Consider the following 12,058-nt stretch of genomic DNA (forward strand, 5'->3'; position numbering starts at 1 on the left):
GTTTGATCTCAACGATCACTTTCTCATAGACAAAAAGAATTAAAGAAGCAATTAATTAGCAACATAAAACCAGCATATTTACACTCGGGGCCATTAAAATAAGGAGGCTAGCATATGGTACTATATGAAATCATCTCATTGTTTAGGAGACAACGAACACGAATACCTAGTGATGGAACGATCCAAGCATTTGAATAAATTACATAAACAAAAAACCCACGCCAATAGCCATAGGTACATGACTCATTAGCATAATCCTTTCAACAAACAACCTCACATAGAGATACCAATATATTTGCATTCAGATCAATATACAATCTACTCAACGGCAACAGCCAGAGCATCGAACCAACCCATTCTCGTTGCAATCAGGGCACTTTCTCAATTTCCCTTCTTCTTCATAAACCTTACGACTCCCGTTGCAATTTGGGCAAGGCAAAAACCTTGCATCCCCACAATTCTTGCATACAAATCCCAAGTCCATTAGAGGGAAACCTTCCAAAAGATTGGCCAGTTTCCCTGTCTCATTAAGTAGCTTGATCTCCTCCACTCCGCCAATGTGCTTCCCCTTGATAAATACTTGTGGCAAGCTCGGTGTCTTCCCATTCAACGCGCCCTGCAACTCCTTCCTATATGACTGATCCATTGAGATGTCCCTTTCATCTACACACACTCTAAAACTCCTAAGAATCACTCGAACCGAGCAACAATCCTCATAAGTCTTTCTAATTCCCCTCAAACTAGTATAATACAATACAATCCTATCATCAGCTCCGACCAAATGACAAAAATCATCAACAACGGACACCAGACAACATGAATCATTTGACTCCAAAGATTCGATCTTTTGGGATCGACTTGAAACGTTTTTAAACCTTTCATATCCATGTCGTTTAGTTAACAATGCCTTTCGATAACTCGACACCACATTGAAGTCCAATTTTGCAAGCAAAGATTCCTCAGACAAATGCTTCCACAAAGGCTTAGATTCCTCATTCTCCACAAAATCATAAGATTTCACCATCTCACTCGCATCCATCTCTCTTTTATGGGAGCCCATTATTTGGAAATTAAACTCATCGTCATCTAGCCCTTCCATGAGCTCCCACGTATTGACAACCGAGTCCGGGGAAAAAGAGTCCTCAGATTCACCTAAATCTCGAATCTTTTTCATCTGGGCCGTCGATTTTGCAAAATCTTGCCCGCTAAAACCAGTGTTTTGGGGCTCCATTAGCCCAAGGTAACCATAAGTAGTAGAAGTGAGGGAAACAAAGTGGTGTGAGTCCCCTTTCCTTGATGGCGGGTGATGTATTAGAGGGGTAACAATGGAAACAGTTCTTGAAACCGGAGTAGTAGAAGGGTCAGAAAACGAGTAACAAGGGGACTGGAACTGTGAATTTGAACGTGAAGAAGATGAATTTGAGGTGGGATTTTGCTGTTGAGATATGAAATTACAAGAACGAGAAGCAGAGCAACCCATGAGGATTATCGAGAGGTTCTCAAAATCAACAAATAAATCAAACCAATAAAAATAAAAGAAAATGAAGTGGGTCTATCTTCTTTACCTCCCTTCTCTTGAAAAGTACAATGATTGGGTTTCGTTGGTCACTTTTTCTTGATTTCCTTGGCGACCAACTTCTGATATGAATGTGCAGATAGGGACTGCAAGGTTGTGTAGAAAGTTGTGGTGTTAAATGTTAATGGAGGACAGAAGTTGGAAAGGAAACAAGGGGATTTAATGCAGCTGTGCTGTGGATTTTAAGTAAGGGAAACACGATGCTTCATAATGGTGGAGGCAAAAAGACATCAATTATTATATTGTTAGGCTGGATTTAGGATTATGATATCCAGTTCCATTTAATCCAATTCAACTTCTACTGTACTCTCTTCATTTTAGGCTTTAGCTTTTAAGTAATTTTCTTGCTTTCTTTCTAATTTTAAATATGTTTATTTATTTAAACTTTACTTTGAATATTTTTTTTTAAAAAAATCAACTATTATGAATTCAGATGAATTTCAATTAAAATTCGGGCTTGAACTTGATTAAAATTATGGCTTGAATGCGTTAGTTTGTTTTTTTATTTAAAAATGTGCTATGTGTGTGTGTGTGAAGAAAATGGAATGATAAAAATAGGACAAAATCGAATAATGAATAAAAATAAAGTTGTAATTAGATTAATGAATTTCACGGGAGATTTTAAATATATTCAAGTGTATTTTTGTAATTTTAGATAAGAGATATCATAAATTTTAAATTCGTTGTTGGCATTTTTAAGTAATATTTTATGTTAATTACGATGAATTACAAGTTCATCCAAATGATATTGATGATATTTGAAATTCATTATATTTTGATAACTAATGTGAAATAAGTATTATGGATTTAACATTTTATTTATGTTTCGTAGTTAAACCTAAAACTATAATAGAAATCCACATATTTAACTACAGGGACCTTTTGTGGATTATCGGTGTGATTTATAAAAAAAAAAATTGATTATTTACTAAAAAATACTTAAAATCATGAACAAGAAAAAGCTTGCTTATTTTTGGTACCCCTTCCCACAAATACACGCGCCGCTGAGCCGACCTAATTTTACAGACCCACCACCGAGCCCCGCCCGGCGATACATCTGTCGGCGGAAGCAAGCCAAGTCTTTTTCTCCACCTAGATTCAGGGTTATTTGCCAAATGAGCTGATGTGCTCGATTTGAACTAGTGTGGACGTTGAGTAATTTCATAGAACTGACACTACCTGACGAACATACCGAAGTGTAACACCGTGTATATATTTATTCTTGTAATTTATTTGGACGTTTTGTAGGTATTTGTTCGCCCGTTTTATTCAACCTCGTCTGTCTCATTGCTGAAAATTAACGATGGCAGCTTCTGCTTTGTCCCTCGGATCACTCTTTTCATATCTTTCAACAAACTCAATTGACCGTGGGGTAAGTATTATTTTTTTCGCATGGAAGTACACTTGCGCCTGATTCTACGCGTTTGTCATTATAGCAAATGAAAGCTTTGAGTATCCATCAATTGCTGTGATACCTAAATGAAGTTCTATTACTCTATGGTGATGGTATTAGGAGTTTTGAGGTAAATTATCATATATATGCTCATATTAGCTGGCTGTGGTTATTTTAACATGGGACTGTTGGCATTTCCTGGTGTCAAGACCAAAAGTGATGTGCTTTTTGTTAGTTTTTCCCCCCTTTTCATAAAATTTTTCGCTGGCTTCTTAAAGCCTTAAAAGGGTTTCTTGAACGTGTAGGATATTGGGCCATTGGCAGAGAAGGGAAGAAATTTCAAGCATTTGGGTTAGTCTTCCGTTTGTTTAGAGACTTTTTAAAACGTGAACAAGGGTCCAATTGAGTCCATGAAACTGAAAGGATGGAAAGAGAGAAGCCATAAATATAGATTGTGAAAAGATGGAAAGAGAGAAGCCATAAATGCAATGATGGTATTTTATTCACGGAAATATAACATGAGGAAGTGTGGCGACCTTGTCGTATTTCTGAATCTTACCAAAGCCAATTGATTTTTTTGATGGAAAACCAGATGCTTAGTTTCTCTTTGAACTAAAACTGGGAATTGTGGCAAAACTGCTAATTGTCTGAAATCATATTGTGTATTTTTTCCTTTATTTAACTTTCTACTGGCTCTAAATAGGGTGGTATTCTGATAATCTATATTGATATTTTAGGGTTTGCTCAAAGAGAATTGCCCTTTGTTTTATGCTTGCAAACCAACTGTGGCCGAGAAGGGCAAGTGTTCTTCGAGTCACCAGTATTTAAAATTAAACTGCATGAGAGACAAAGAGATGGATGTCAGCGCATCAGCTTTGGTTGACGGGATTGCGGAATGTTCAAATGGTAGTTTTTTTTCCATAGTATTTATCCTTCGATAGATAGTTTCCTGTGTTGAGGTAATTTTTACATTATATATATTTGAGAGCTCCATACATTGTCTCAGCAGAAAAGGAGACCATGGACATGAGGGAACAAAGTGAGCTGAGTATTTCTACTCTTTTGATGCACTTTGCGAATGAATTTGATCCTTATGGCGCATTAAGCACACCTCTCTATCAAACGGCTACTTTCAAGCAGGTAGATTTTCAATGTTGCATGTTCTGAATCATAAGGCTAAACAAACTATATTTAATTGTTTAAGGATCTGTTGAGGATATATATTCAAATTTTCCAAGAGTGGATAATATTAATATTTTCGTCTACACCAATTATAATTTGTAATCATCACCAAGTATCTTTGAAGATAAGTGTATATGCACACAACTTTTAGATGCTTCATCATTATGATAAAAAATGCAGCTGCTGCCAAAAGATTTTTCCTGAAAAAAGAATATTGGTTTATACCGATATTTTTTAATATGAAAAAGGTTTATACCAATTTAGTATATATTGTTTTCTCAATAATATCCCTGCTGAGCAGATACCGCATTTATTATACTTTGATTCATATTTTCTGGTGTCAATCCATATTCTTTTATCATAGAAATTCAATCACTTGCCAGGGGTCTGCAGATGACTTCCAAGGCTGTGAATCTTTCTCCAATTTGTAAAAAATTGGATTGTAAGACATACATCTTCATTTATAAATTTTGTATAAAGTTATCTGTCTTCAGTAGTTTTTGTGTTATAGTTGCCCCCCTTTGAAGAATTAAGTCGATAAATATGTTAGGCATGTGATATCGGCCATTCGTTTTCTAGAACCTTCAGTTTTGCTTGTATGTTGTGTAATCTATGTGTATTTCTTGGAATAATGTGCTGCTAACATTTGAGTTCTATCAATGGGCAACTTGATTGTTCTGCAGCCTTCTGCGACAGAATACGGGCCTTACGATTATACAAGAAGTGGAAATCCTACTCGAGATGTTTTGGAAAGGTCCGTACATTTCTCGAACCATTAGTTTTGTTGTTTTTTCTATGTTCTCAGTTAACATGCACTTTCTTACGTTGTTTTCATCAATTATTTGCCTACTCAAAAGACTTCTTGCAAAGCTTGACAAGGCCGATCAAGCATTGTGCTTCACTAGTGGAATGGCTGCTCTGTCAGCAGTTACTCATCTTGTTGGAACTGGTATTTTCACTGTATTTATCATCAATTCCTTTGCGTAGATTATTGGTTTTTCTCCATGGCAAACATCATCTGATCATCACCATCTGAGGCAGCTTGATCTGGAACTGTGTGAGATCATGAAGTTGTTGTTTGACCAATCCAAGTCTGTCAGTCCTTGGTGAAGAATTAAGACAAGGTTCTCTTCTTTTGATAACAGGTGAGGAGATCGTCGCTGGTGATGACATGTATGGTGGATCTGACCGTTTATTGTCGCAAGTAACTCCTAAATCAGGGGTTGTGGTTAAGTTCGTATTGTTTATCTTCAAAATTTTACTTCATAACAGTTTTCATACCACAGCCTCCTAAATTGGGTTGCAAGATTAGTTATTATCATGTCTGGTATAGGCGTGTTGATACAACTAATTTGGATGAGGTTGCATCTGCAATTGGCCCCTGGACAAAGCTTGTGTGGTTGGAGAGTCCAACAAACCCACGACAACAAATTTCTGATATCCGTGTAGGTGACCTTTTATGGCCAAATCTTTAGTGTAGCACATCGGGTTTCCACTTTCTTTGTGTTCATTGTATTTAGGGCATTTTTATGTGTTTTTTCGCTCTTGTATGTTTGGATTGAGGAGCAATTCCTGAAAATTAGTTTCTTAAATCTCGATGTTTGATGATGTACACACACATATATATAAAATCTTTTCTCTGTATCTGGTGGGACATCCTTCAATACCCATGTATTTATCTTTATCATAGTAGCATGGGTGGATAAATTGTTGGATGGGTCTTCGCAGAATATTTACTCTCTTCTCCACCGTCCCTATTTTTGGAATTTCTATTTCCTGCTGCCATAATGACCTGTTCTTTTTCTTCTTGTTTTTCAGAAAATAGCTGAGATTGCTCATGCTCAAGGGGCTCTTGTGTTGGTAGATAATAGCATCATGTCTCCCGTTTTGTGTCAACCCTTGGAACTTGGAGCCGGTAATTGTTTCTGCTACCAAAAATATATTTTGTTGTATGGTTGAGTCACCTTTGAACAACTTTGGATTGTCAAATCATTTTTCAGATATTGTGATGCACTCTGCAACTAAATTCATATCTGGTCACAGTGATCTCATGGCCGGCATACTTTCTATTAAAGGAGAAAGGTACTATTGGCTAATTCTGAAGTCAGAGATTTTTTTACCTATATTTGACTTCTGCCTTAATTCCATGTTTTTATAACTATCTTCTCATTTACAATGTTGTACTTGTATTCTGATCTTCTCAACTTTAACGATGAAAGATATTCCTCCTTAACCTTCCCATCTTGTTTCTGTTTGTTGATCTTGGTTGAAGATAAACACTGTCATCAATTTGTTGACCATATTTTTAGGAAATACATAAAGACTTTTGAGTATGTTCGGTTCATTTTCCATTTCTAGAAAATGAACCAAACATAACTCTTATCTTCCCCAAAAATATATTTCACTCATTGCTTTAATTTTACTTTCACCGCGCTCTAAAAGTACTCCGATATTATATTATTCTAACACAAAAAAGCTATATTTTTTATTTAAAAACATCCAACACCATTAAAAAAATTATATACCCCACGTAGTATCACTGGAATAATCAAGACATTCTCATATAATATATCTAGAGCGAAAAATGTACCCGTCAGGACTACAACAAGTTATACGTCATATTCTATAGTATAATTTCTAAATACCAAACCAAATCCAAACATCACCCTTTTGTTTGATCTAAAGGTTATGCGGTGTAGTTATTCTAACACTAACATTTGAAAATAACGATAACATATGGTGATGAATCATCAATCAGTCCATCTTTCATCCATTAGAAAAGAAAATGATAAAGTCTACTGATGTGAGGTTTTATATATTTTAGAAAACCTTCATGTAGAACGTTGAATGGAAGCATTTGAAATTCACTTGCATCTCGCATGCTACTTGTGTGTTTAGTGTTAGATTTTTTCCTAATATCCTATTTTGCTTTAAGTTACTGCTTTCACCATTTTGTTGTGCTTGATCAGATCTCGATAATAAAGCATGCCCCTTTCTAATCGTTATTGTACTAATTAAATTTTTTACGAACTTTAGGACAAATGAATTCGCTATGTGCTGGTACAAACATTGTTTATTGATTGGCAGTTGCCTCTTTTTTAATGCTCATTAGCTTGGCGAAAGAACTCTATTTCCTACAGAATGCGGAAGGCTCGGGGCTAGCTCCATTTGATTGTTGGCTTTGTTTAAGAGGCATTAAAACAATGGCCCTGCGGGTTGAGAAGCAACAGGTATTTTCAGATATTTCCTAGTCTCTCTGTTGGATTATTACTTTTTTCCTTTTTTTCGGAGGGGGGTAGGGATTAATGTCAGTAGTCACTTGCTTCTCCGCGCATTATTCCTCTCTTTTGGTTCTTCTCCCATTTAAAAAATGATTGTGTTGAACTATTAATATCTTGCTGTTGAGAATTTTCTTGTTTGCATCCTATTAATATCTCAGATTAAAAAATATTTGTAGCACCTTAAATGGAATGCTGGTGGGATCTTGATTTTAGTGTTTTATATTGACACCTAATGTAATTGGTATTTGTCAATGATTCTGTGCCAAGATTCTTTGTCGATTTGTTTGTTGGTTTTTCTGTCTTTTGATTCAATAAACTTCAACGAACAGGAAAATGCGCAAAAAATTGCTGAATTCCTCTCCTCTCATCCGTTGGTCAAAAAGGTTAATTATGCCGGTCTTCCTGATCATCCCGGGCGATCTTTACATTACTCTCAGGTACAAAATCAGCTGAAATGCTCGATTAATGTTGTTATCATGCAAACACCAACACAAGGCAGCCATCTCCTGGACCATAAAAAGAAAACAAAATTGAGAATAAAAATGCATGGAGATTGGAAATTTAACCTTGTACATCAATTGGTTCAATTATTCACTTGATGCAGGCGAAGGGCGCTGGATCTGTTTTCAGTTTCTTGACGGGGTCACTGGCACTTTCTAAGCACATAGCCGAGACAACCAAGTATTTCAGCATAACAGTCAGTTTTGGTAACTCCTTGTTCTGTAATTATTTTCTTGAATCCCCCCACAATCTAAATCATTTTTTAGTCTCTTGCCAATCAAGCGCGTGCACAAAGTCGAGCACGTGCACAATCATTTGGTGCAGCAGCACTATTTCTTACCAGTTGATGGTGATACTTAAAGATCTTTAGTTTAACTCAGACACCAATTTTTGCAGGAAGTGTGAAGTCCCTTATCAGTTTGCCTTGCTTTATGTCTCATGCAAGCATACCCGCTGCCGTACGTGAGGCCAGAGGTTTAACTGAGGATCTTGTGCGCATCTCTGTTGGAATAGAGGATGTTAATGACTTGATTGCTGATTTAGACAATGCTCTTAGAACTGGACCGGTTTAGGCCCTTTAGTATACACATCCTTGAGCTAATTTATTAAAAAACAAAAACAAAAACAAAAAAAGCCATGATCTTGAATCGTTTCGCAGACGGGGATCTGATTTGAAATTCTCAAGCTCCAAAGTTATTTGACAAGGATGTGATTTTCAGAATTTTGATAGTAGAAATGAACAAATATGCCAATGTGCTTCAATGTTACATTCAATTCGTGTGCAAGCAAAGGTGTGATGATTGAGATGAGACAAGAAATTGTAATATTAGTACTTAAATGATTATTTTATACAATCGTTTCCAAAGATGCCTTTTAAAAAAAATGATTATTTTATAATTTAATGTTAATAACAAAGGTAAAGCAAAAAATCTTTACAGATTATAAAGACACCGTCCCATAAACAAAAAAAGTTTGATTTTTTTTTTTAAGGATTCATTCCATCAAATTGTTAGAATTATTTTATTGATTAACTCATGAGTTTGTATCATAATTTATTTGTTTCATACGTTGGTAAGTCTTACCATAAGGTAAAAAAATTATATTGTTAAAAAAAATAGAATAATAATTATTATTATTTTTAAAAAAAATTAATATTTGTCGGGATACTACGTGTATCTTCTGTTCATGCCATTGGAAAGAAAGGCCATGTGCAACTGTTTCCTACTAATTCTACGATTTGATACAACTAATTTTAGTTGGCACTCAATTGGCTGTCTTCCGCTTAAATAAACTGTTCAATCACACACTTTAATTTTCACATTTCTTTGTGTGTTTTGAAGAATAAATTGAGAAAATAATTTTGTGGGATATATGATTGGATTTGTTATTTGGTAAGATAAATTTTATAGATTTTTTTTGCCCTTGAAATTTTACTAAATTATAATTTATTCGATTTTTTTGTTTACCAGTCCCAAAAAATATAGGTCTTGATACGTTTCCCAATCAAAAATTACTCCCACAAATAAAAAAAACCCGTCACCCAAAAAACCATATTTAAAAAAAAAAACTCATATATATAATATATAAATATGTGGAAATAAAAATAACACGAATCACGAAGTTTATATTTTCTTAATGGAAACATAAATTCAATAAATATATACAATCAAATATCAAATAATAATAAAAGCACATGTCAATTGTGTACACATTTCTTTATCATAATTTCTTCCCTTTTCTCTCTATAAAATATCTTTGTAGTAGTTTTGTGTACAAATCTATTAAAATAAGAAGAAAAAAAATACAAATTTTTACAGTTTTTGTGGGAAAAAACGATAATAATCAATCAATAAGAAAAAAGGGAATACTGATTTAATTTGACGCCAAAGTGATATCATTGTATCTCGGCCTTGTTCTCTCCGGTGATGAAAGCCCTTCATCCATTGATTTTCTCTTATTATTGTTGTTATTATTACTAGATTGTGTTGTTTGATCGTAATGTGGTTGTGATTGTGCCAATATCTGTAACGAGGTTTCTTCCGATGACGGCGACGACGAAGACGGCGATGGTGAATCTTGTTTCTCATTTTTTTCAGGGTCTTCTTCAGTATCATTCCAACTTCTGGTTTTCATAATACGTGGCCTTAGCTTATTTACATCAGATAATCTCACTGGCTTCAAAAGAAATTCTTCTGCTCCTTCTTCCAAGCATCTGTGTTATTTTCCAACATAAAAAATCTTTAATTTCAATTTTGCACATAATAATAATTTTTTTTCTCTATTTTCTCATTTATTTTATTATATTATATTTTAATTGTATATCATACATGGATGGATGTTTCATAAATTATTTTTACCTTGTAATTCTTGAAGGAACATTCTCGGATGACATGATAATTACTGGTATGTTTCTTAGAGATGACGATTCCTGTAAAATTGAAAACTTTAATCATTTATGAATATATTCATATACTACTTATGTCAAATTCTAGTTTTATATAGAAAACAAATAGACAGATTGTTGAATTTTCTTTTTATTATTAGTCAAAAACTTGTGTGAGACGGTTTTATGAGTCGTATTTTATGAGACAGATCTCTTATTTGGGTCATACATGAAAAAATATTACATTTTATGTTAAGAATATTATTTTTTATTGTGAATATTGGTAGGGTTGACATGTCTCACAGATAAAGATACGTGAGACTGTCTCACAGATAAAGATACGTGAGACTGTCTCACAAGAGACTTAATAACGTTATAATTATTATTTTACTGTGTACATATATATATATACATATATGTGTGTGTGTGTGTGTGGATGTTAGGTGGGAGAAAGATTTTGCAAGATTTTGGTAAAGATTTCAATTGATCTGAAATTGAACGGCAAGAAAGGGACCATTGGACAACCTTCTCCAGGATACAGCAAATCATATGTTATACCTTTATTTTCCTGAGCAAATCATAGCCGGTCATTCCGGGCATACAGTAGTCTGTAATAACAAGGTTCACCTCAACCAACTGTGAGTTCCAGCAAAAAAAAAATGAATTTAAACAATAACCATATGCGTCGATTTTGAGCTTTCGAGGAAACTATTTTAAAATAATAGTAAGAATTTGCCAATTTGGGAACTCGATTTTAGATCTAAAACATTGTAAGATAAATTACCATAATGGAGTAAAAAAAACCATTTTGGAGATTTTAAAAAATTCCCGATTAAATTACCTGATTTTTAGGAAATGGGGAGGTTGAACTTAAGTTGTTGATTTCATCTTCATGCCAACCGAGAAACTCTAAAGCTTTGCTACCAGAATCAACTGCAGTAACTGCCAAAGCCAAAATGCACCATAATTTAAGCGCAAACCAAGCTCAGAAATCAAAATCAAAGCATGAACGTTAACAAAACCAAAAACCCATTAACTTAATCATATAAAAAAAGAACCTTGATAAGAAGAAGTCTTTAACAATCTCTCGATAAGTTTTCTGTCAATCAAGCTATCATCAACAGCTAGAACATGGAACTGAGAATCAGCTGCGGCCATACCCATTGCGCCAACTCTTAATCTCCAAAAGTTATCGAGGAAAACGGGATTCAAAGCTCAAAATTTGATCAAAAAAGGTTATTATTAGAACAAGAAGGAGAAAAGATAGGTGGGAAGGAGAGAAGTTGGATAGTATTTTTGTAGCTGAAATGGGATTCGTTTGGTATACGTTGGTTTCTGTGTGAGTTGTGGGGGAAGATGAGATTTGTAATGAGGCATTAAGTACACGAGAAAATCCACAAAGCAAGATCTGACCAAATATCATCTAAAGATTTGCCCAATATTTTTCCTACTTTGAATTGAATTCCAAGACAAGCGATACAAAGTTAATAATATAGGCAAAAACTTGTTTGAGACGTTCTCGCGGGTCGTATTTGTGAGACGGATCTCTTATTTGGGTCATCCATGAAAAAATATTACTTTTTATGCTAAGAATATTACTTTTTATTGTGAATATGGGTATGGTTGACTCGTCTCACGGATTAAGATCCGTGAGACGGTTTCACATCAAACTTACTCAATAATAATTAATCCGTGAGACGATTTCACATCAGACTTACTCAATAATAAAATGGTGGCATCTA

General features: G+C 34.5%; 3 protein-coding genes across 9 annotated transcripts; 1 reads left to right on the plus strand and 2 right to left on the minus strand.

The window, feature by feature from the left end:
• Nucleotides 1-115: 115 nt before the first annotated feature.
• Nucleotides 116-1,781, minus strand: LOC140832239 (uncharacterized protein At5g39865-like). The gene has a single exon (XM_073196139.1). It carries the CDS (start codon nt 1,478-1,480, stop codon nt 323-325), a length of 1,158 nt encoding a protein of 385 aa, XP_073052240.1. The 5' UTR covers nt 1,481-1,781; the 3' UTR covers nt 116-322.
• Nucleotides 1,782-2,528: 747 nt separating this feature from the next.
• On the plus strand, nt 2,529-8,707 carry LOC140832242 (cystathionine beta-lyase, chloroplastic-like). 7 transcript variants are annotated; one of them, XM_073196145.1, is made up of 14 exons: nt 2,529-2,784; nt 2,887-2,948; nt 3,707-3,875; nt 3,976-4,109; nt 4,835-4,905; nt 5,009-5,100; nt 5,297-5,355; nt 5,438-5,596; nt 5,970-6,066; nt 6,152-6,233; nt 7,264-7,381; nt 7,762-7,869; nt 8,037-8,139; nt 8,330-8,707. In XM_073196145.1, the coding sequence occupies exons 3-14, from the start codon at nt 3,809-3,811 to the stop codon at nt 8,503-8,505; spliced, it is 1,266 nt and encodes a 421-aa protein (XP_073052246.1). In that variant the 5' UTR covers nt 2,529-2,784; nt 2,887-2,948; nt 3,707-3,808; the 3' UTR covers nt 8,506-8,707. The 7 variants fall into 7 exon arrangements, with proteins under 7 accessions (XP_073052246.1, XP_073052247.1, XP_073052242.1 ...); XM_073196146.1 differs by having other exon boundaries at nt 2,529-2,774; XM_073196141.1 differs by having other exon boundaries at nt 2,529-2,731; nt 2,825-2,948.
• A 927-nt stretch (nt 8,708-9,634) lies between these two features.
• Nucleotides 9,635-11,800, minus strand: LOC140831587 (two-component response regulator ORR3-like). The gene is made up of 5 exons (XM_073195328.1): nt 11,375-11,800; nt 11,158-11,258; nt 10,875-10,952; nt 10,291-10,361; nt 9,635-10,145 (listed from the first exon to the last, which is right to left on the minus strand). Exons 1-5 carry the CDS (start codon nt 11,478-11,480, stop codon nt 9,806-9,808), a joined length of 696 nt encoding a protein of 231 aa, XP_073051429.1. The 5' UTR covers nt 11,481-11,800; the 3' UTR covers nt 9,635-9,805.
• Between the last annotated feature and the right edge of the window lie 258 nt (nt 11,801-12,058).

This window comes from Primulina eburnea, chromosome 5, assembly GCF_022965805.1.
Source record: "Primulina eburnea isolate SZY01 chromosome 5, ASM2296580v1, whole genome shotgun sequence".
In the NCBI taxonomy this organism is placed as follows: domain Eukaryota; kingdom Viridiplantae; phylum Streptophyta; class Magnoliopsida; order Lamiales; family Gesneriaceae; genus Primulina; species Primulina eburnea.